Below are 25,535 nucleotides of genomic sequence, written 5' to 3' on the forward strand. Positions count from 1 at the left end.
TGAACTTTGCACAGAATTTAGTTCAAAATTACTGCAAAACTTTTGAAAATGAAACTGAGTATGTCTATTTTGATAAAAATATGTATATGTATGTGACACAAACATCGGTAGTAACAAATGAGAAATCTTAGAAGATAACAAGACACAGAAGTTGTGACTGCCTACCGAAATTGCCAAACAAGTGAATTCCAGTGATTTTTCGATATTCGCAAAGTAAACACAGCTTTTAGAATTTATTGAACGGAAAACCTTGAATACAGCAACGACAATGGTGCTATATAATTGGATCTTTCATGTACTACTTGTCTTCGCGGCCATGGTGCGCGGTAAACTCTACCGTGAGTGCATTGGTTTTGAAAACGATCAGAAGTATGTTGCGAGCCAGGATGATTGCGGCAAATATATCTACTGTGATGGCAAAAATTCCTTTGAAGGCGCGTGCCTCGGTGACAACTACTTCAATGTGAAAGAGGGTAAATGTGATGAACGCGCCTCGATCGTGTGTAAAGTGGGTCAACAATCGACAGGCGAAGTCGGTTTGGGCGGTGCGAGCAGTGATGGTTTGCGTGTTGATCCCGTCAATGCCTACAACAACAACAACTTTAATATTGATAATAATATTGTTGGCAATTGGAATGTTTTGGGTGGACAATGGATGAGTCAAGAGCAACAACTATTGGATGGTTTTGGTGGCGGTATTGTTGGCAGCGAGGCTGTAACTGGTTTGGCGCTGAATGCCATCGATGTGGGCAACACAGGCTCTTCTACCTCAATGGCACAGACGCCATTGTGTCCACGGCGTTATGGTCTAGAAAATGTTATATACATGCCCAACACCCAGTCTTGTGCCGCATACTATGTGTGCTATAACGGTATTGCCATACCGATGATTTGTCCACGGCACAGCTACTTCAACCAGGAGACGTCGCATTGCGAACGAGAAAACAATATGTACTGTCCGGTAAGTTGTGTGTTTTTGCTTCAGTTTTGCTAGTGTAGCCACTTATTATAATTTTATTTTTGCATTTAGTATGATCGGCCGGTGCGTTTGATATGCAATCGTGGCGTTTACGACTACATTCCGCATTCGCGTAATTGCGGCTACTACTACTTCTGCTCCAATGGCTATTTGATGATCTTCCAGTGTCCCTTCCAGTATTTGTGGGACTATGAGCGACGCTCCTGCGTACAACGTGCGGAAGCGAAATGCTTTTCTAGCGCCATTGCGGAAGCGATGTTCAGTTAGAGGCACTAGATATATGTACATATGTATATATGTAGAGTATATATGTAGATCACATGCTGTCGCATAATTTTTTCTAGCTGATAATAAAACTGGTACACTTTTTCGTACATATTTAGATTTAAATATGGAAGTCAGCAGTGAACAACAATTTTTTTTTTGTGCTCGAACTAGGTAGATATCTGTGTCATACAGGTTGCTCAAATCTAAATTACATATTCTCACAGGTAATCAGATAGCTATCGGAACTAAAAAGCAATAGTATTTTTTGGTATATACCCGGCGTAAGTACATTTTGTGTTTACTGACTATTGATTTGGTTGAATTGACGCCATTGCTGTCTTCAAGTAGGTCTTATGATTGATAATATAAGATATTTCTCTTCTTTCTTTTTCAAAACAGATAAGTTTAGCGTCTATACACTGCTGATTTGAAAAAACCAATTGTCGAAACATTTATTTCAACAATTAACGGGAACATAGAGATAACTGTTCTCATTTCTTCAGGAGAAATTCAAAAATAAGTAAGAAATATAAGATTTTATACTAAAAGGCTAATCGAACGAAAAATACGCCATATTTTACAGTTTTTTTTGATAAAGACGAAAGCGCAAGTAACGTGGCTAAAAATATGTATAGTGCTTATGGTCCTGATACTGAAGGTTTCGTCGATTCCATTCAGACAATTTTGATATCAAAGGTGGACCATGCTCTGGAAGACCAACTGTCGAATATATTGGGAATAGTGTAGTCCGATCAGAATGAAAGTACCGTTTCGATTGCCCATGGCACAAAAAACCGTTTAATATCATTTGAAAAACCAAAGCAGTTAAGGCAAAAACCCTCATAGACGAATTTTACTCTGGGAATTACTGCAAAAGCAAATTAAATATTTTTAATTTTTAAAGCGGATGGTTACTGGTGATGAAAAAAGGGTCAACTACGATAACGTCAAGCGAAAACGGTAGTGGCTAAGCCAGTAATGACGGTTAGAACGGTTTATTCTGTACTTGGTGAGATTGGAAGGGAATCATCTACTATGCGCTGCTTCCCTATCATCTGTACAGTTAGCAATTGCACCGTCTGAAGTAAGCTATTGCGCAGAAGTAGGTAGGTTTCACCAATAGGAAAGGAATTGTGTTCTATCAGTACAATCAGTTAGGCCATACTCATCGATAAAGACTCGCCAGAAGTTCTGAGAGCTTGTTTGGATTAATCGTATACATCCACCTTATTGTTTGAGCTTTGCATCAATTGATTACTATCTGTTAACGTCTATGGCGAATAATTTTGCTGGTGGAAAATTCGCCTCAATAGATGCTTGTGAAAATCTGTTCTAGTCATCTTAATAGATCAGTAGTGGTGCTATATTACATTCTTTCAAACTGCATTTGAAGGCGTTGAAGTGCTTGATCATGGTGGGTTCAGTCATGCTTTTTCGTTGTTCGTTATACCTTTATGACTTTCTGAAAATAGCTTTTCCCACCATTTGTATAAGGATCTGGTAATGTTGCACCGTTTGAAGTGCAAATAAATGTCTTGAAATGAAGTTTTAATCACAGGACTAAAATGTTTGAAAGGTTTCTTCATGTAATCCCAAATTAAATGCCTTTGTTCTAAACTGTCTGATTCCACTATTTCGACTAACTTTGATAGGGCATTGAATTGATTTATTATCAATTTGTGGAAATAATTTAAACATTTACGTTATTATTGTTGTTGTGCGGCAGACATATTTCCCAAATATTTTTAAAGCATGCAACGAATTTCACAGTACTTGGTCGGATAAAAATCCTAGTCTGTTTCCGAATATCGTGCGATCGAATTTGTTCATGCTCTAGCTGCCTGCAGTGGAACTGTGAAATTTCGAAGAAGTTGGGGATCAAATGTTCGCAACTCCGTTGGATCTGAGTCATTTGATAAAAATTCCTACATTTAAGACATCAAAGAATATGCTCTAGAAAAAGTGGAAATTAGAAATGGCTTTAAAATATAAAGATTTTTCCGTGTCAAAAATATACAGGAATTTCTAATAAGAGCGATATGATTTTTTTTCAAAAGAAAAGCACTAATTGTTAAGGAAATTCAAATGTTTTGTATTTAATGTGAAGTACAATTAAGTTCTGAACGGCAACCACGACTTCTTACCCAGTAACGAATTCGATGAACCCAATTTTTTAGTATTTTTCCACTAAATCAAGTTATATGGCATGAAGAGCACGTTCAATATTGACTTCTAAAGCTTGAAGAGAGTCGGGTTTATTGTATCACAACTTCTTGGAGGCCATTCAATGTCACAATTTTTTGAAGTTATGGAATCTCAAAACTTTTCTCGCAATAATTCAGTTGTTGCAAGTGCTACGTGGCACGTAGCCCAGTTTTGTTGGACCCAGATGTTGCCAAGATCAACTTCTTCCAATTGCGGCCATAAAAAGTTGGTTATCATCGAACTATACTGCTCTGCATTGATAGTAATGGTGTCACCAGCCTCATTTCGAAAGAAGTACGGACCGATGACTCCATCAAATCAAAACCCACACCAAACTGTCAATTTAGGTGAGTGTAATGGTTGTTCATAAATAATTTGTGGATTTTCTTTATCCCAAAGAAGAAAATAAGACTTATCAGAGAAGATGATTTTCTTAAAAAAATGATAATAAAAGTGAATAATTTGTAAACTTTGTTCTTGCATATATCTTTAAATGATGAAATTGTAAACATTACTGAATACTATGAAAAATAAAATTAATTACATACGACGACATATTAAAAAATGGCCGAAACGACACTTAGAATTCATATCATCCCTATTGGAAACCCCAATATGAGTTCTGCCAATAAATATCGCGCAAATTAATATCCATTAACATCTTGAATAATTTTATTTTCCGCCATCAATTACATACAAATTGTCAACAAATATGGCAAATGTTAACTTACGTTTGTATGTATGTGTTGACAATTATATTAACTGAGTAAAAAAATATGGAAAAAGCTTTGCATTTGCAATGAAGTTGCACGCTTGTTTGTGCGAGTGTCGACATTTACATTTCAACCATTTAATGCTGCAAGTATAATGTATTTTTAAATACTCATTTGTGTACATAAATAAATACTTAAAACGACCGCTTAATACAAATAAATCACCGCGAAACTGAGACACGCACACTCAAATACACATTTACTGCTGCAATCACTAAAGTGAGGCAAATGTGTGTGTGTGTGTGTGCCTGTGTTTGTATTCATAAAATGATGTGAAAATCATAATTCTTAATTAGGCAGTTGATGAGCGCCTGCTCTTGGCAAATGTGCCGTTGAAATATTTAAAACATTAATACAAATACACCTACAATTATAAATACATATTTTTATTTGTGCGCAAGCCAAGCGTCAGGTGTGTGTGGGGATTTACAGCCTCTCAGATTCATGCTGCCACATTGTGCGACATCACAAGCACATACACACACATCAAAATGTGCATTAAGTGATGAATGAAGTGGGGAAACTCAACCCTTTGTTCGGTGACATTGTAAGCGGAAAGCGTATGTGGCATGCCACAACTGTTTGCCACCCACAATACTACACTTAATGATGTGTTGTCGAGAAGTCGGATTGAGTTGGTGGTATAATAAGCGCACACCCAGCAGATAAAATCTGAACAAGTGATATCACAAATCATAGCATAAGGCGTTATATCCACTTGCAAGTCAGTTTTTTAAGTGGTATTTTATTTGATAAATAAATATAAAAATGTATATTTCCAGATTTAATGTAATTTAGGTACATCAGCGAAAAATTTTGAAAAATTTTAGATTCTCTTGATCCCGTAGCCGATCTCCAGGAGGACTCCGAAAAAAGGTGTCTGGCGGTTTAAATCAAGATTTTTCTGCTTAAACTGATCTCAAGTCTAAAAACAAAAATAAAACAAGAAAAATACGTTAACTTTGGTTGCACCGAAGCTATAATACCCTCACAAATACAAAATATTCTTTATAAGAACTTGATTCTTATTGTTCAGTTTGTATGACAGCTATATGCTATAGTGATCCGATATCAGCAGTTCCGACAAATGAGCAGCTTCTTGAGGAGGAAAAAAGGTGAGCAATATTTCAGATCGATATCTCAAAAACTGAGCTAGTCCTTTACGTATATACAGACAGACAGACGGACATGGCTAAATCGACTCAGCTCGTCATGTTGCCTATTTAGATATATATTTTATATGGTATCCGACGTTATTGGAAAATACCCTGTTCAGGGTATAAAAACGTTATTTCAATAGATGAACACAGGTAATGATTGAAGTACTAGTCAAAATGTAGACATATCTATGCTCTATAAAAGTTTTGTTCGAAAATATACTGGTTAGCGATATATCGAGCTCTATACCCGGTTCCGCGCTGACTATTCACGTCGCTCAGGCAACTTTAAAAGCATCTTCTAAAAGTACTGTTCTTTTCTAGTTGCTATGCTTAGGCACTAGATAGAAGAACATTTTTAGTGATTTTTTACACCTAAAGGTGGCCTAGCCACGCCCTTCGTCCTATTTTGTCACCATCCTGGGTGTAAAATTTAATGTCTCTGACGAATTTATTTATTGATTAATCGCACTTTTACAAATTTTTGACATAACAGTTATATGAGAATTGTGCGGGGCTATCATCCGATTTAACTCTTCACACTGTCATAAGAGCTGTTGAAAGGATATATACATTGAACCTATTAGGGGGCGGGGCATTGTCCACTAATATAAATTGTTTAAAACAAAGATGTTCCTCCTTAATGCGATTCGTTGTACGAAATATCAAGTGGAACTTAGTTATGACAATTTATAGTTTTTTTTTTTACATTTTGTGGGTGTGTCAATGGCCCGATTACGCCCATCTGCAATACCAACCTTCTTACGGTGCCATATATAAAGTTACAGCTTACACAGACAGACAGATTGACATCCGAATTTCAACTCGTCTCGTCATCCTGATTATCTCTCTATTATATATAAATGTTTTCTGCTGCTGTCGAGAATCAACTAACATAAGAGCGAGCTAGCTCGCGCTCAGCGGGGGGCGGACGTAGGCGAGCGAGCGAAGCGAGCGTCCCGGAGCGCAGCGGAGGGCGTCTAGTATAACATATATAAATATTATATATATCTTGGGATTAGCTTTAGGAGATACAAACAACCGTTAGGTAAACAAAATGTTGCAAGGCTATAAAAGTTCAAGACGTACAAAAAATATATTTTTTTCAATATTCTAGTTTAAGAATTACTTAATGAAACAAAAAAAAGTTTGTGCAAATATCATTTGTAGTTTGTTTACTGTCCGTGTTTGTTGTTGCTTTAATGTTTTTTTCACATTTCTATTATATATGACCAGCTGATTTCCTACAGGGCATATATGCATGCATGCTAGTAAATGCTGTACATTATTTAATGCTACAAAATTGCTGTTAGCAGTAATATCGCTGAGTTTGTGAATATGTTGGTCCATTTATTGAAGTACGCAGCTACCTGCGTACAAATGAATTCATCTACATGCATACTGACATATTGACGTATAAACAGTTATTTGAATAAATGCTCATTTAAGTCAGTGTTGACACTCTCAGATAAAGAAAAAGAATAAAATGAAAAGAAAAGAGGAAAAAAACATGTGAGAAGCATGAAAGTAAACGAGGAGTATGAAGGGCGAAAGAGAGCTGTAAAAAGTGCCGCGAAATTGAATTTACAATAAATTGCGAGATAACAACTGTCCTCACAAATGAAATTCAATTTTATCCATATGCGCACTCGCACATACTGATATACATAAATACACATACACACAACAGTGGAGTCCAACAGAACCAATGAATATCGGTTATACGCCCAGTGCCCGGCTGAGGACCCATGATAGTGCTACCTACTCCTACATTTGCCTGTGTATTTATGCGACCAACGTTGGCATCGTTTGTGTGGCATGCAACATGTTTGTAAGTGGAAAGTGTGTGTGTATGTATATTTGTTGCTGCTCGTACACCGTGTTAACTTCCGCTTTTGCTTAAATTAAAATTTTAATTAACAACACACATACATATGCTTTTGTATGTGTGCATATAAAAACGCCGTTATTTGATGTAGCCCATGCACGGGAAATATGAATGCAAATTCGCATCTGCGCAGCGCACATAAATATGTATGTACGTATGCAGCTGTATATATGTATGCGCGCATATGTAATGTGCATTTGCTTTTCGCATCGTCAATGCCGTTGCATGCATAACTAAAATACATAGAAGTTGCCACGCAAATTTGCACCTCTCTGTTAGCGAGGAAATTGTCAAAGGTGAGTGAGTTTGACAGTCATTTTGCGACATTTGAATTTCGAAATCGATTCTAATTGGTATGCAAAAAACGGTACTTCTAACTTAGATTGAATTTATATGTACATACAGATTGGTTGAAAAGTTGCTGTGCTCGAAATGAAAAAGTACTGTTTTTGATACGAAATATATTTTTTTATTCAATATAATCTCACTTAACTTCAATACACTTATTCTAATGATCCGCTAATATTATAATTTTATGCCATCCCTATATTGATTTCCGGAAGCTCTGCAAAATACCCGTCTACGGCTGGAATAGCTTCTTAATTCGATCAAAAACGCATTCCACACAGGAATTGTTTCAGCTGTCTGAAGAGGTAGTAGTGGCTGGAAGCCAAATTTGGTGAATACGGTGGGTCTTCAATCAATTCGTACTTTAATTTGTTGAGTTTTGTCATTGTTAAAACACCAGGCGCTGGTGCATTGTCTTGATGAAAATGTATTTCTTTGTGCCCAAAACGCTCAAAATTATGCTGAGAAATTTGTTTACGATTCAATTTTTGTTTAATTGTTAACTAGTGCTGCACTAACTTTCCAAACAGCTTTTTCATATGTAATTATTTATTTAAATAGGAAGTACTCGTTCGCCTGAAATTCCTACGGTAATAGCAATTTTACGCTTAGCTAAATTATAACTAACTATTATGAACTTGCTTGCTAACAATATTATGAACTTGCTCGCCATCAAGCCTAGTACGACCACGTTTCAATTCAACAGCCCGAAATTCAATGGTACGTTTTGAAGATGAATACTCCTTATACACTTCTAACAGTTGTTCATAAATTTCCTCTGCTTTTAAACCATTCAAAACAAAGAATCTAATCATTGCGCGATTTTAATTTTTTCCATATTAAAAAATTACTCAGACACGTCAACTTCAAATGGCGTGTAAACAAAGAATTAATTGACAGAATGATTTGCTACTTTGCATGTGTTCACATGACAGATGTACCTACTTTGGATCTTGGTTTAAGAGATAAACTTTTCAACCAACCTGTATATATTTAATGTGTTTTTCCAAAATACTTGAATCCATTTGTATGAGATTGAAAAGAAGTTGTTCGCTTTTGCACAAATTAGCTTGCCCTCATAATAATAGTACGTTTTTTGAATGAAAATATGACTTTATTTTTCGACATAATCTTTCTAGATCGAATAACACATTTCTTGAACGTTCCTTCAATATTTCTATACTGGTCCGATAGTATTAAACTTCGTGAATTTCAAAATCGGCGTTTGTTTCTATTTTAACCCGATCTTTTGATTTAAACCTTGGTTTATGAGCCATTTTTTGAGCTTGGGAAAAAGTAATACTAGCTAGCAGCCGAACCTAGAAATACGGTGGGTAGAAAACTAGTTTATAGCGTAATTACAACTCTTTAGTTATCGGCTAAACTTGAAATAAACATTATCGTGCAGTTTTTTATAAGAAACTTACTCCTAACTTTTTTGGTTAAAATGTTTTTGTTATACTTAAAAACTCGTATATGTTTAATAAGGCCTGAAAGAAAACCGATTCCTTTTTACTTACTCTTAAAATAAATTAGAATAGATAGATTGTTGGATTTTGATGCCTCTAGACCAGCCTAATCCCTTTATACTCGTATACGAATAAATATATATGCTTCCAAAACTTTTCTCCACATGCAATGAACATAATAGAACTCAAACTGTCAAATTCTGATAAGAGAACAACCAAGCAGTTTTGAAGCCAACTACAAAAAAGGTAATAAATAAAATATTTGTTGACATCAATATTTTAGAATATTTAAAAAATAAAACTGCAGACGATAAAATATCAATCATGCCACGAAGCAGAAATTTTACTTAAACATTTACACATATTAGCACTAACATGATTTCTGTTGTGGCCTTCGCAAGGCACTACCAAGCACTTCACAAACCACATGAGTTTTTTATTTAACAAAATACGGGCTATGCATACAGATTTTCATAAAGAAACTTACTACATCTATATCTGTCAGTAAACACTTTATTTCTATCGATTTTGATGGTAAAAATCAAAATTTTTAATAATTGTTCTTCAGCGCAACGAAAACAACAATTAAAATGGCGAGGAAACTGAAAATGCATTGAGTTGTATTTACTTTGACAGATTGTTGGTTGTGTAATGTAAAATTAATTTTATATTATTTTTTTCTTAAAAATATTGATTTAATCAAAAATAAAATTAAATATATTGTATAAGCAATACATAATATACATATAAATCTACAGACGTGTGTAAATGCAATAATATACCATCTAATCGAATTTAACTGAAATGTTATGACAAAAAAACTCATGAATCAACTTTTTAATTAAAAATATTTTTGAAGAATTTTTACAGATTACATTAGTAAATTTAATAGTTCGATAGTAAAATACAAATTTATCAGTTTATACTCCAAGGAAAATTGCAATTTTTTTAACCTATTTTCTATTTCTTTACTTATGCAGCCTTTATTACACCTCCACGTAGTTAAGACAACTAATTTTAGTACAAATTTTCATTTAACTACAGTCATTTAGGTTTTAATTACGTTATTTTAACTTAACGCAGCAATTGTTACGCATAGTGAACGCCTTGATGGAATATTATTATAGCCAAAATTACTTTTAAGCACAAGATATATGACAGATATTAGAAGTGTCCTAAGAGAAGTCTTACCAGACTGTTAAAAAGTGAGCAAATTTATATATACTGTATATTTAAATGTCCTCTTGAAGCCACTTCATAAGTTAATTTGTTATGGATAAGGCTATAGACCTACAAAAATACATACCAACAATTTTTCCTGTCATTCACAACTTATTCAAGACACCTTAATAAGGTTTTCAATAAAAATCTGTAACAATCTATACAATGCATTATGGCATATACTTTTTCAACGTACTGGCAACACTATTTTGTTATATACTTTGTCAGTTTCCGCCGCCATTTCAGTTGTTGCTTACATGTTTCCGATTCGTGTGTGAAAAATTAGTAAAATTGCAAATTATTGCATTGGTTTTGCATTTTGTGAGACAATTGTCAAATTGTGTTAAGTGATGCTAGCTCAAGTCAAGATAACAGTGTTTGCCATTATTTAAAATCCTGTCACATCGAGAGATCGAGAATTTTTCAATTTAACATCTATAAGGTAAATCGCTAAAATTTTGAAATAGTTTCAGAAAAAACAATGTAGACATACAACTGCAATTTTCAAAGCTAATTGAGCAGTGATGTTCGGAGCAGCAATGCTTAGCTTCCACAATTCGTTCTTGCTTACTTGAAATGTCATGCCATTAGAACCTTCTATAGCACCTGCAATTATTCGTACTTAGTTTTTTATTTCAAAATCAATTTTTATCGCATACTTTTAGGCGATCTCACACAATTTACCTGTATTTAACTTAAAACGTATAAAACGGTAAACTTGCAGTCCACAGGTTTTGAAACAACCTGTTAGCAAGTTAATAATAGCCGCATGGCTAATTAAATACTGAGTATTGGTAAATATACGAAATAACCATATCTATGTTGACTAACTATACTTATGTGTTAAAGTCAGCAAATTTACTCATTAACGATGCTTTGATTAACATTTATTATTCACTCTTATATTTGGTTCATCAAGCAGCAGCTTTCCGAGGCAGCAAAAGTTCTCTCTATTGTAATTATATTTTCCATATTGATAGACAGTTAGAGAGGTTATGTTATAGATGTATATATTTTTCATATTTCTCTATTTGTTTGAAATTCAGACAAAACACGTTGTAATCTAAAACTTACGGGATTTTCATTATATTTATATTTTGTGATTAAATTTAAAGTTATTTAAAAATTTATTTCTATGTATCTCTTTTGAACTACTGACTTTATCAATGCGTATCCATGATCATCGGCCTTAATATGTAAGCATTAAGTATATATTGTGTTACTGTAGGTATTTGAACATTCAATAGCTTTGAAATTTAAAACAATCGCCTTTTATATTTGAGATATTTTTCTACCCTGAATAGTGCATATTAAGTTTGTAATATCCAGAAGGAAACGTCAGAGATAAAGTTTATACAAGTATATAAATGATCAAGGTGACTAGCTAAGTCGTTTAGCCACGTTCATCTAGCCGTCCGTTTGGCCGTCTGCCTGTATACACGCGTACTAGTCGATCAGTTTTTGAGATAACCAACAGAAATTTTACACATGTCTTCTTCTCCCCTACTGTTTATTTGTCGGAACCGCTGATATTGGACCACTATAGAATATAGCTGCCATATAAACTGACCTGGGGAGGATATTATAACCTTCGGTGTATTCAAATATAACGTTTTTTTTGTTATTTAATTCACCTGGTCTACTGTTTTGTTTAAATCAGTAACCGCTTAGATTTTTTAACGGTTTTTCGGGTAGACATAATAAATAACATAAATCGATATTACTTTTCGTTGATGGGTTTGCTTCGTTGAAAAAAAAAATGGTGTCCCAAACATTCACTTTTTGAACATGCAGCAATGTTGCATAAACTTCAAAATAATTTTTTTTTCCAAGAACGGAATTTTGCTATTGATAAGACAGTAAAATGGATCTCTATGATATGCACATGATGCTAATATAAAACTATTGGTCCATTCTCAATGTAAAGCGCAAGTATTTCGTCGAGTTGTTTCGGTGTGAAGCGATTCTTGATTGTAATTGTACTAAACTGATTTTTCAAAACTTCTTACCTTAGTAAAATACCGATATCTAGTGTAAAAAGTTTGCTTAAGGATTGGTTAGACTAGAAATCGTTGGCATAATTTTACTATTTTTCGAATGTAGCAAAGAATCCGAAACCACTGTCTCCAGACCTTTTGATCAAAATAAGTTGCTGAACAAAGTACGTTTTTTGTGTAAAAAAAAATTTAATTTACTGTCTGATTAATGTAACAAATTCTAAACATCTCTAGGCGCCATCCAACAATTAATTTTTTCGATTATTAAAATAATAATCATGAATTCGAAAAAAGTGATTACTAAGCACAGTTCTCCAACTGTAACCTTCTGCTTGAACTTATATATCTCGCTGCTAGCTCATAGCTGGAATACAATAAACTACAATATTAATTATGCAAACTCAGCACATCTATGATGGTTTAGAGGCTTTTAAATACCTATGCACTTCTAGGCAAGCGCATACAAACGTACATATATATTTACATTACAATTATAAACATTTTGTCTGATATTTACGTGCATGTGCGCCATTAAGTGTCGTTAATGCACAAAAAATAAAGATTTTATAATAATACCAACAACTCCATTGCGTTTGCATCGTATTGGACCCCCTGCGCCCTTAATATGAATCGGTTGCAAGTATAATTTTTCTGGAGCTCCACAAAATTAATTGAAATTGTCATTAAAAAAAAAGTTGTGCAGAGTGATTTGAAGAGGCAGTTAAAGGAGTAGAACGGAGCAAAGAGCAATAAAGTGCGGTTCTGTTGTGTGGAGGAGACCGACAGTAGCAGGGCGTTTCAAATGCACTTGTCACATGACAGCAGCAAGCAGTAAGCAGCAAACAGCATGCAACATGCGGCATGCAACGTAAACCCCAGAGTTTTGGAGTTTTGAGCTGCAACAGATTTAGCGCTACATAAATATTTGTAATTAATACACGCACATACACACACACACACACATCCACGAACACACTCTGTATCTTCAAAGCTGCACTTCTGCTTGCCGTAAACTCTAGACGCGCAGTGAAATTCTAATAACAATTATGACAGTCGGTGGCGTACGAGTAGCGGTGCAGCAAATCGTCGCCTCAAAAGACCCCCAGCATTAGCAAATAGCAAGCCGGCCGCTCGTAGCTTTGGTTGTGGCAATGGCACCTGATGTTCGCGCACTGCAGTCGGTTTGTTATTTTTATGGTGGCGGTTCATTGCTCGTTTGTTGTTTCTCTTATTGTACATGTGCCTGTGTGTGTGTGCACGTGTGCGCTGTGCATTGGCGCTGCAGGGCTCATGCGCGACCGCTGCTTTGTGTACCAAAATAGCAAACGGAATGCGCATGAGTGGCTTTAACGGTTGTTTGTTGCGCATTTTTGTTTTTGTTGTTTTCTTAATTTTTTTTTTTGTGAGAGTGCAATGATTTTGAGTTGACGGTCTTTGACCTCGTGCGCATTTAAATAGATGAGTTATTCTAGGCTGGTTGCAAAAGAGTATAGAGTTGGATTTTATGTCATGAAAATCATATTTTAAAACTTAAACGTCCCTTAACTGTGCACTAGTTAAAATATTGGCTTCGTCTAGATATTTTATTTAAAATTTGATGTATGTACTTATTATTGAATCGGACTGTGACTCGCCGGACGAAAATTTAAAATCACCAACTAGATATCTAAGATAAAAAGTTTCGCTTCAAAATCGATCAGGATCAAGATCAAATCTTCCTAACCGCTGTTTTCCATCCGTGTGTTGTCATGACGGAAAATTATTGCCTTCAATCGCTCGCTTCTATTTCCTAGTTCACCTCGATCTTCTAATCCCACCAAACATTACCTTGGTGTCATTAAAAAATTCTCTTCAGAACTATTTATTTGTGTAAAATTAGTTTTTTATATCGACAGTGCGATTCTTTTTATTTTAAAATTCATTGCTTTTACTAGGCCTTCTTTTGTAAAAATTCTTTAATAAAATTTGCAATTACTTAGCGAGGCATGAAAGTACCGATCACAGCCGATGACTTCATAACGATAATACAGCTTCCTCATCTCATCATTTAATCTTATGCCTTTAGCCGTAGAATGTTGCTTCTCTCTAACGTTTAACAACAGTTCAATTTACGTTTAGATAATCCAGAGCAGGTAAAAATTTCAAGATAACCTCTCTCTGTATGAAATTTATTTTGGTATCCAAAGACTTAGATGGTTTGCAATCGGCGATCATTCTCGGAACTGTATAAAATTAGGGTTTATAGTTTGTGGACTAAGAAGATTCAATTAAAAAATCATTTGACTGGTCTATAATATTTATTTGAGAAATTAACTACATTTATAAACCAAGAAAACATAAATTTATTGCCTTTTTAGTGATGTCAACACGCGTTGGTGAATAAAACTAGCTAATGATGGACAGTGAAGAACCAATCCTTAACTCGTGCCGGCAAAAGCCTGCAATTTCATTTACAAAAAAAGTATAAAAATTAACTTTCTGCACATATTTCAATAATATTACATACGTTATAAAGCGATAGATAATCATAAAGAATCCGGGTATCGCAATCTCCACTTCACCACGCAGCATGCCACGCACAATTCGCTCAGCCACATCTTCGCCCTTTAAAATTGGATACATTTCTGCATAACCAGTGTCCTGAATAAGCTCTTCCACCCTTGCGTGAGTTTGCAAAAAGAAGGGAAATGCTGTGGTCGTGCCAATGCCCGTAATGCCGGCTAGTCTCAGTTCAGCGCGTAAGACACGCATTAGAGTGCGCACGGCGGTCTTAGCACTGCAGTATGGTTCGGCTTGTGGCAGCGTAATCAGACCTGTGCGGAATTGAGGAAATGTACTTTGAATTTAACTGATAAGCAATTTATATTATAAGAATTACCAGCCAACGAGCTGATGGCCACAATATGGCCTCGTTTGGCTTGCTTCATGTTTTGGAGAAATACGCGATTTGTCTAAAAAAAATTAGTGAAATGACTTTAGAATATATTAAATGTAAGTAATTCTTTAAATTACCCAGAAATGTGACAAGTAATTGACCTTAACCATGGCTTCAATTTCCTGCACTGTGGGATTTAGCTGATCAGAGTGCACCAGCAACCCTGCATTATTCACGAGTATAGTGGCGACGCCAATGTCGTTGGTTAGTTGCTCATTGAGTTCTACAATTTCATCGAATTTGGTGATGTCCACCTGTTATAAGAGACATTATTGAATAAAATCAGATTTTAAATTTAGTGTTTTGAACCGAACTTCTAGTTCACTCACCTTATAAGCTTTTGCTTTGACGCCATACTTATTGGCGATTTCTTTAGCTGTCGTCACAGCCAAATCGAAATTAATATCACATATAGCGACATGACATCCCCTGGCGGCCAATTCTATAGCGATACATTTACCCAGTCCACCTGCCGCACCGGTAACCTTGAATGGATTTAAAAGAGAGGATGATTGGTATGTGTATGCTAGAAAAAACAACCGCAGAATGCAACATTCCTGAAAAATTCGATGCATTCCGGATGCATTTCAAAAACCATTCAAAATCTTTGTAAAATTCGTCTTCAAACTTGAAACTTTCTATTCTTAGTTTAGACGGTTTGACGTCAGTAAGAGGCAGCGGAGGGGCGTGGTCGATTTTTTAAGGGTCAAAAACGGCTTATGTCGATCATGTTTTAGTTTTATGGAAAAGTTGTAGATAATAAAGTTCTAAATAATGAAAATATCTACAACTTTTGTATGAATACTTTTTTCGCATAACTTCATAATTTCTATGCAAAATTCAAATTTCTAAGTTTTTGGTTTTTTAAATTTTTCTTGTACAAAAAAAAAAATTTTTTTTTGACGAAAGTTGGTTTAAACTTGCCTACTTATGTCTCAAGTAAATTGTATTTTTTATATTTAAAATAAGAGGGAGGAAACTTTCTTTAGATTTTTAATCAGCTTTGAATCGTTTAGTGTTTTTTTTTGCAATTTTTGGAGAAAATTTACCACAGTAATGTGTATACTTTTGACACCATCAGAAAGTGGAGATTTCAACACACATAAGGCATACGAACTTTTTAAGAAAATCTGATATTTTGACGTGACTTGAATTCTTGACTGGTACTACAGTGTTGCATTTGTAGCCAATACAGGGCAATTGAAATAATCTCCAATTCATTCAACTACACCGCTATTATAGATTACATTAAAAATTGGTATAAAATATTTCAAATTAATGCGATAAAATTTTAAAATTTTACAAATTTTATCTATAGTAAACATATTTGCTCAAATTATTCGAAATCCTATCTTATGGTGATTTATAGGTTGCATTCATTTCTCATTGTCAGCTTTTCAAAACAAAGAAAGGCGTCTGAACTTTGCATTTCATTTAGCAAATGCTTGCCATATATGAGACGAATTGCTATTAAATTGCAAATTGCAAAGTAAACAATAAAAATTATAAATCTGTAACGCCGAGTGCTTTCCTAAACGGTTGCTCTCTATTGAAAAAATTAGTATGCAATCGTGTATTGTTAATGAATCGACGCGTAATCCCATTAAGCTATGACTATGTTTGTCTGTATTTCGAAAACAAAAAAATATTGCAACTGGTGCATTGCCACTACGATAGCTTTGCTATTGAATTAATTCATAACATTGACCGTGAATCTTCTGAAGGTCTTGTGTTTTTTTCCGCAAGTGGAAGTAAAATCAATAGATAAGTCTTTAGAAGATAACTGGTATAAAAACAAGTTCTAGTTTTAACAAAACTAGCTATACATATGTAATATATATATTTACTTATTTAAGTCTTTTCGTTTTGCTTTTTGTGTTTTTGTTTTTTTTTTAGCAGTTTTGATAACGATATAGTGAGAGCGAAAGCGAATAAACATATTTATGTGCTTGGAGATAACTTTTTCACTCGCTGGTGTTAAAATTGTGTTTAAAAAATTTTATTTATATACAGGGTGGCTCTTAAGTGGTTTATATTTTCAATTCAAAAATTTGTTTGTGGGATACTTATTTTACAAAGTGTGTAACCGAACTTTATATATAAATCATTCAACGATTTGTAGAATTGAAAAGTGTACATTCATCATATTTAAATTTTTAGGAAAACAAAAAACCAATTTTGTGTTCCTTATATCGGAAAAAAACATTGAGACGCACGAATTGAATAAAAAATTGTACGGTGGTGATTGTATGCGTCGTACTAAGTTTACACGTGGTTCACACGATTTAATAGCCGTTAGGATTTAAATGACCAACAGTTGTGTCGTCCAGAAGCTAGTAATAGTGCTGATTTGATGAAGAAAGTCCGTGAGATTTTTCTACGAGAATGTTGGTTGAAGTATTAAATGCGAGTAAAAACACTTTTTGGAGAAATTCAACTCAAGATTTGGGTAAAAGAAAGATCTGTGAGCGTTTAGTTCCTCATGAATTAAATGAAAACCATAAAAGTGAAAAAATGTTTGATAAAAAAAATTTCTTAATTTTTTATCTAAAAAGTTTGGTTATTTTTAGGACACACCTTGTATTTGAAAAACTGAATAATTATATCACTCATAGAAAACTACTTCATTACAAAAGTTGCTAGAGTAACAGTTTTCTAGCTCTATTTGAAAAGTATTATATGAATGAAAGAAAGTCAATGTATGTGCTACCCTGTATGTAAGTTCGTTTAAAACATAGCAAAACTAAATCAGAATCAGAAAAACATAACAATTATTTCGGTTTTACGCTGTCTTAAACATAATAAACACTAAATAATAATTTTACACACCCAAGGTTTGACGATCAGTTTATGATAATTTTTAACCTTATTTATATGATAATTGACTAAATTAGTAATTAAACTAAATTCAAATCAATTAATGAGTTCATTGGTGTAGGCAATTTACTAATGGACTCAACTAAGACGTATAAAAAACATAGAATACATATTTAAATCAATTAATTTGTTTATTGTTGTAGCAATTTTGTTAATTGACTTAATTAAGTCTTTTAATGAGCACTCAATTAAGTCGTATAATGAAACCAAAAAGTGAACTCGCCAAGAAATCTCATATTTCAGCAACTACACGAAAATTTTCAATCCAATTTTGTTCTTTACAGTATCTTGCCTACTTCTCTGCTGTAACGCAATACTAACTTCCATCAGATTCTTTCAATTATAATACATAAATCAAGCACCAATAAAGATAGCGGAATAAAACAATTGCTTAAATAATGTCACAATATATTAAATAGTATCACAATATATAATATAAAACGAATAAATATTTAAATTAATTAATTGATTCATAGTTGTAGTCAATTTGTTAATTAACTTAATTAAAACAAAGCGTAAGAATGGAAAAGTAAAATTTTTTTAAAGTAATTTAAATTAGTAATATAGTAACGACGTTTCATTTCTTTTACCACAACTTCATAATCTAACATACAAGTAGTCCCTATGATCTAAAACTGCATGATTTTTAAAGACTGAACCCTAGTGAGTGTTCTTAGCTTAGCATTCCAAAAATGACATTCAACTCAATTTAAAATATCACTTAATGGGTCTACCTTTTTAATTAAATAGTTTTTCAATGCCATTAATAGGAGCAACATAAACACTTCTAAGCATAAGTCATTGGCTTATATTTTATGAAATATTCTTTTCTGCTCATGTGATCCTTTATAAAAAATTAATCTAGAGTTAATTATGCGATTAGTAGTATAGAACAAATTTTTAGTCACACAAAATTTTTAGTCATACGTACTTAAATATTGTATATAAATAACTTTCAATAAAATATTTACCACAGCCACTTCGCCGGTAATATCTTTGCACACTTTACTTCTCACAAAATTATCGTAGAGATATATTAACACCGAAATTAACAGAATGGTCGGCATAAATAGCGTTAAGAGGGCGACCACTGACCAGGCGCGTAATTTTTTGAATGCATCAGTCGCCATTCGTAATGCAAGTATTTCGTTAAATATTTGTTATCAAATAAATATTTGTGCAGTAAATAAAGAAGAAAACCGTTGCGTTCTGCGCTACCGCTGAAATAGTACTGAGCCACTAAATGCAAGCTGTTGTCAGCAAGTAACTGTTGTTGTGTTCAAAAATTATTACCATTTTTAATCATTATTCATTTAAAGGTGCTTTTTATATGCACATAAATATTATGCGGCAGAGCGATTAATTACCTCAGTGATATTTTTGTACATCCTGTTCGGTATTATGTTTCCGAACTTTGACTTGTTCGATTTCGATGTTGAAAGTCAATAAACAAAATAATTACAGAATTATTTTATTTATAACTCAATTATAATTAATTGTAAAAGTTGATAGCTCTGTAAAGCAAAGGTAGGGCGAAAAAATTATTTAAATAAAAGTATGATTTATATTCGAAGTTCCTGTAAGGGATTAGATTTGTAAGATATATAATCTCTTTTTTTTACGAGCAATTGTAATTGTAAAGCATGGAATTGAGTACATTTTTTTACACTGCTCTCCTCTTCCAATGAGTATGCCGCAAAGTTCCCCGATTGGATTAAGGTCCGGACTAATTGCTGGCCTCCTCAATAAGGCGAGATTTTTCAATGCGTGAAATGACATCGTAGACCTAGAAAATCTGCAATATCAAATACTCTCTATGAAAATATTTACAAATGGTATAAGTTCGCTTTCATAGAGATTCGTATAAATCTGCAAATCTTTCCATCTTGGTAAGTAGCAAATAGAAGTTGTTTGCATGTACATATATAGTTCGTGATAGATTTAAGTCGGAATTTTTTATGACATATATATTGCCCCCTCTGTCGATTTATTTTTAAACATTGTCTAAATTTAGCTCGTTACACCTGGTACAGCAGTAGGCCTCCCTGACGGCAATAAACTTCTGCTTCGCTTAAATTATCCTGTCTCGTAAATTTCACAACTTTGGGAACAAAAAAAAAAAAATATATCACACTGAGCCAAATCTGGAGAATATGGTGGATATGGCAGCAATTCGTAGCCTACTTCAACCAGTTTGGCCATGGCGACGACGGAGGTGTGAACCAGTACGCTGGCATTATTGAACGTATGCCTCGTGACAGCTGAGCCTATCGAACAGAAAATAATCACAATTCGGTAATTGTTAAACGGTATTTGCATTATTTTGGTTCATTGGTTTTGATCTCCTTTGCCAGGTCTTTTATGATTTCTTTATACTCGGCTATACTATAAATTATGACAATCAAAGACCACGCCCCAAATCGCCGTTATTCGTGAAGTTATATATAAAATTTGCTAAAGAGAATCACAGCTGGAAAAGGTATTAACAGTTTTTAAAGAATGGGCCCCTCTATAAATCTCACATCTCAGCAAAAACACGGGAAACCAAATTCGGTTCCTAACATCATCTTGCCTACTCATATCTCCCATATAACATAATATAACTTTATAAAATATAAATCAAGTAGCAGTAAAAATATCGGCAGAAAATAAAATCGTGTGCTTTTATTTCTAATATGAGTCAACTCTCAACTGAAATTGGTTGAAATCTAACTAGACTAGTCTCAGATACCTTATCTGAGGCCCTCAGTATATAGGCCTGATTTTACAAAATATCTGTAAGATATGTAATGAAATTAAGAGTACATTTTTCCCCAAAAATATTGTGATCTGTTGTCTAAAATATATAAAATCGGTTCAGTACTTAACCTAGCCCCCATACGCCTGATATAATGGTTTTCGTTAGTCTGGTTGACTTTATCTCATATGCATACATATCGTTAAGTATGTAAGCTATCTTAACAAAATAAAATGAGCGCCTTAACTTAGACAAACACTTTAATATCAATAAGCAGTGAAATTGGTTCACGATATACCATCGTTTCGTCGAATAACGAATTTTAAATTCATTTAAAACATTTATTAATATACAATTTTGCTAACGCTCTAAATATGTTTTCGCCTTTGGTTTATAAGAATTGTGAGAGTGCAGCCACTCGAACCTAGTCCTACTTTACTTGTTATTGTTTTAAAGTTTTTGTGATGAGCCAACATACGTAGAATTCAACCAATCTTGAACTCGTTGTGGTAAAAATCTGCAAAGACAGCAAAAATAATAATAATTTTAAATTATTTCAGATTCCTATTTGCTTTTAAAATGTTGTAATTATTTACGCTAAGAGGCGATACATGAGTGCAAGGAAACTCGGTATTATAATTTCCACTTCACCACATAACATTCCCGATACAGCTCTCTGCGCTACTTCTTCACTTTCTAGTAATGGATATACAGTACCGAAGCCTTCATCTTTGGACAACTGGATAACCTTAGCGTTGGTTGCAATAAAAAAAGGAAATACGGTAGTAAGATGAATATAACGCAGTCCCTCAACTATTAGTTCGGCCCGCATTGCTCGCATCAGGGTGCGCACAGCGAATTTAGCACTACTATACGGTTCGCTCTGCGGCAATACCTGTAGACCTTGATATAAATATAAATCAAATCAATTTTTTAAATTTTTTATTTGAAAGTTTATGTAACTTACCGGCTACAGAGCATATGGCCATAATATACCCTTTCTTGGCACGCCTCATATTCTCCATGAACACACGATTTGTCTGGAAAAAATGTTCAATATTTATGATATTTTTGTCTACTTTGATATTTCGACGACATTTTGTTAAATTCTTCATTAACTCACCCAGAAATGTGAAGTATAATTAACATTTATCATCGCTTGAATTTCTTCGACTGTGGGCTTTATCCTATCCGCATGGAACAACAACCCCGCATTATTCACGAGTATAGTGGCGGCACCTATGTCATTTGTTAGTTTGCCATTGAGTTTCACAATTTCATCGTATTTGCTGACGTCCACCTGTAATATGAGACATTATTCAACTAATTGAGATGTTTGAATTAAGCCCTCAATTCACTAACCTTATAAGCTTTTGCTTTGACACCATATTTTTCGGCTATTTCTCGCGCTGTCGTCACAGCCAAATCGAAATTAATGTCACATATTGCGACATGGCATCCCCTGGCGGCCAATTGTATGGCTATGTGTTTACCCAGCCCACTTGCTGAACCAGTGACCTTGAATATATTTAAAATTTACTATAAATAGAGTGTTCAATTTAGTAGTATTTTTTGAATTATACCGAACAGTGTACCTTAAATTTGTCACGAAGTTTGTAACACCCAAAAGGAAACGTTGGAGACCCTAAAAAGTATAAATATAAATGATCAGCATGACGATCTTAGTCGATGTAGACATTTCCGTCTGTACGTATATTGTCTCCCTCAGTTATTCAAATAACGATCTAAAATTTTGCACACGTCCTCTTCGCACTAAGAAGCAGCTCATTTGTCGGAATCGTTCATGTATGGAAAACTTGTTATCTTCACGAAATTTGGCATGAATTAATGCTCAAGGTAACGCTACTATTTCCGAATATATTGTTTAGATCGAGCTACTATACCACATAACTGCCATTCAAACTAATCAATACCGAGTTCTTGTATGGAAACTTTTTTATTTGTGAAAGGTATTCTCGTTTCAGTACAACCAAAGTTAACGATTTTTCTTGGTTTAAATAAGATTTTTCAATCGTTAGTGGCGCTCTTTGTGTTTAATTTTAGGTCGACCAACTTTCTTTCCCTGCAGTTTCCTTGAACTTTGTAAACAATCTTTGATGATTTTTTGTTACGAGTTGTGTGCAAATATAAATACAGACATATATACTACATCGATTACATAAGAACTGAACATGCATCTAATCGCTTCGATAATTCCAAACATTGTATTATAAAGTAGCCGTTAAGCAATAATCTAGTTATGCATATTACTTTGTAACGTAACAAGGTTCACTAGCGCAGCAAACAGTTATATTATATTACTGAGAAATCTCGTTTTTGCTCAGTTTGTATGGCAGCTATATGCTGATCTGATCTAAACATTCTTCGGAGATTGCACTGCTATTATAGACCATAACACGTGCTCAATTTCGTGAAGTTACCTCGTGAAATGAAAAATATTTCCATATAAGAACTTAATTTTGATTGTTCAGTTTGTATGGCAGCTATATGCGATAGTGGTTCGATATCAGCGGTTTCTATAAAAGAGCAGCTGCTTTGGGAGAAAAGGACGTGAACAAAATTTCTGTTCGATATCTCAAAAGCTGAGGGAGTAGTTCGCGTATATACAGACGGACCCTGGGATATGCCTAAATCGACTCAGCTCATCATGCTGATCATTTATATATATTTTTTATAAGATGTGCGACGTTTCTTTCCGGGTATTACAAATTTCGTGAAAAACTTAATATACCCTGTTCAGATTCCCGGAGACGAATATGACTCAGCGTCCTGATCATGCTTCTTATCACTATGCTTAAGAATTTATTTCCAATTGTCTTTAAATATTTACACTTAAAATTATTATTTTTTTCTGTTGGACTCATTTGATGTTAGTTCTTTTTAGTTTTATAATAATTAAATTTAGTAACGCAATTAAACTTAGTAATGATTTTGATTTTGACTAGCGCTATGCTGTTTAGAGGTTAAAGGCGCCGTTCAGGACTCGGCCGAAGCTCCCATTTAAAGTATTCGTCAGTAATTCGCAAATTTAGAATATTTATACCGTCATCAATGGCATTAGTAAAATTTGTCATTTCGCTGTCGTATGAAAATCTATCACAAATGATGCAATTCTAAAGCTTTGAAGTTTGATGCAACTATCAATCTACAAAACTCGATTTACTTCAGTTTATGCTTACTATATACTCTTTTTTTTTAATAGTTTTAATAATTATTAGTAATATTATTTCCTTTATATTAAACATGTCATTGCACTTACAACGGCCACTTCATTTTTAATAGATTTTTCCGTTTTGCGTCGGCAACTTTCAATATTAGTAAATATGGAGGATACTAAAAGCACTATAGGCCATATGAAAACCGCCAATATGATATTGAATATCCAGATAATCACTCTTTGCGCACTTTTTCCAACCATTTTTAAAACATAGGTATAAGAGTTAATTCTCAGCTAAGTGTAACAGTATCACTGGACGGTAGCCAGGTTAACATTGAGATAACAATTTTTCTATAAAATCACTTCGGTCTCGTCGTTTAAATATCTGATTAAACATGATAAAAAATAGAAATGATAAGGATTCATAAAAAAAACTAAATCAAAATTTATTAATAAAGCGGAAAGACAAAAAATCAGCTGTCATGCTGGAGGGTTGTGTGTGTGCGACTATTACATGATGTGTCGTAGGTTCACATATCGATCACAGGCATGTCGCAATACTATACTAGTGAAGCACCAAAGCGAGAATATTGGTTTATACTACTATATTGACTACCTTTCCATAAGTTAATGTTCGAATCTGAAATGACAGCTGATGTCAAACTATATATACGAATATAGGTTTTTTGGACAAGAACTTGTTCTATAACAATACAAACTTTCTCACTTTAGAGCGTTACGTTTGAATATTTAAAATATACAATTTATTCTGTAAGTATTGAAAAAGGAATCAGCGCCCTATATGAAAATCTAGGCCTTCGAATTTCGTAATTGAAGTTATTGAATACGAAATATTGTTAATAATTCTATTATTTCTATGAAATTGCGGAAATACTAGTAATATAAACCTAGCTTACATTTCATTGCATTTTAGTCTACTTTAGACCTAAACCGAAAAGAAAAAGACAAAAACTCAGTAGAAAATTGTGTTTTTCTTCAATTGTTTTTTACAAGCATGTCAAATAATTAGTTATGCAGCTAAAAGGGGCGGATAATTTCGGAAGGGGGATGAGAATTTTGTGGTATGGGTTCATATTAAAAATCCTCCGTGTATCCGCCACTGGCAGCTTACTCTATCCACAAAGTTAAATATAATATTAAACAGTCAGAGGGTTGTCTCGAAGGGACAGTTAATATAATGTAAAAGGTTTCTGTGAATATATAAGCACACTTAAAGTACTCTTTAAGTACAAATGCATTTTTTGTTTTCTCACAGTAAACAATAAAATTATTATAAATCGCTTACAAACTGATAAAAGTATTTATCTCTAACAATGTAGGAAGTTTAAGTACTTTATATTTTCATACTGCAAACGCATTTACATTACTGGGAAGCAATAGTTTTTTGTTTCTTACCTGTTTTTGTATGATATTGCCACACTGATTCCAAATTTTTAGTCAGTTTTTCTCTAGCAGCTCTAGTTTTCGAAATATGAACATATTA

At 33.8% G+C, this 25,535-nt stretch overlaps 3 protein-coding genes and 1 long non-coding RNA gene across 6 annotated transcripts; 2 read left to right on the forward strand and 2 right to left on the reverse strand.

The window, feature by feature from the left end:
• The first annotated feature begins 184 nt into the window (after positions 1-184).
• On the forward strand, positions 185-1,383 carry LOC106617284 (uncharacterized). The gene is made up of 2 exons (XM_014234373.3): positions 185-961; positions 1,031-1,383. The coding sequence occupies exons 1-2, from the start codon at positions 269-271 to the stop codon at positions 1,244-1,246; spliced, it is 909 nt and encodes a 302-aa protein (XP_014089848.2). The 5' UTR covers positions 185-268; the 3' UTR covers positions 1,247-1,383.
• A 13,199-nt stretch (positions 1,384-14,582) lies between these two features.
• LOC106617296 (17-beta-hydroxysteroid dehydrogenase 13) lies at positions 14,583-19,394 on the reverse strand. The gene is made up of 6 exons (XM_070105574.1): positions 19,088-19,394; positions 15,569-15,724; positions 15,317-15,493; positions 15,183-15,255; positions 14,811-15,117; positions 14,583-14,742 (listed from the first exon to the last, which is right to left on the reverse strand). The coding sequence occupies exons 1-6, from the start codon at positions 19,244-19,246 to the stop codon at positions 14,694-14,696; spliced, it is 921 nt and encodes a 306-aa protein (XP_069961675.1). The 5' UTR covers positions 19,247-19,394; the 3' UTR covers positions 14,583-14,693.
• Positions 19,278-20,770, forward strand: LOC118681092 (uncharacterized). 3 transcript variants are annotated; one of them, XR_011394810.1, is made up of 5 exons: positions 19,278-19,379; positions 19,622-19,643; positions 19,742-20,005; positions 20,131-20,411; positions 20,471-20,770. It is a non-coding gene; the product is annotated as an uncharacterized lncRNA (long non-coding RNA). The 3 variants fall into 3 exon arrangements; XR_011394809.1 differs by having other exon boundaries at positions 19,307-19,435; XR_011394808.1 differs by lacking the exons at positions 19,278-19,379; positions 19,622-19,643 and having other exon boundaries at positions 19,650-20,005.
• Positions 20,771-21,135: 365 nt separating this feature from the next.
• On the reverse strand, positions 21,136-24,381 carry LOC118681851 (17-beta-hydroxysteroid dehydrogenase 13). Its single transcript, XM_070105573.1, has 6 exons — positions 24,134-24,381; positions 22,216-22,371; positions 21,977-22,153; positions 21,821-21,893; positions 21,450-21,756; positions 21,136-21,370 (listed from the first exon to the last, which is right to left on the reverse strand). The coding sequence occupies exons 1-6, from the start codon at positions 24,290-24,292 to the stop codon at positions 21,304-21,306; spliced, it is 939 nt and encodes a 312-aa protein (XP_069961674.1). The 5' UTR covers positions 24,293-24,381; the 3' UTR covers positions 21,136-21,303.
• Between the last annotated feature and the right edge of the window lie 1,154 nt (positions 24,382-25,535).

Source organism: Bactrocera oleae, chromosome 2, assembly GCF_042242935.1.
Source record: "Bactrocera oleae isolate idBacOlea1 chromosome 2, idBacOlea1, whole genome shotgun sequence".
Classification (NCBI taxonomy): domain Eukaryota; kingdom Metazoa; phylum Arthropoda; class Insecta; order Diptera; family Tephritidae; genus Bactrocera; species Bactrocera oleae.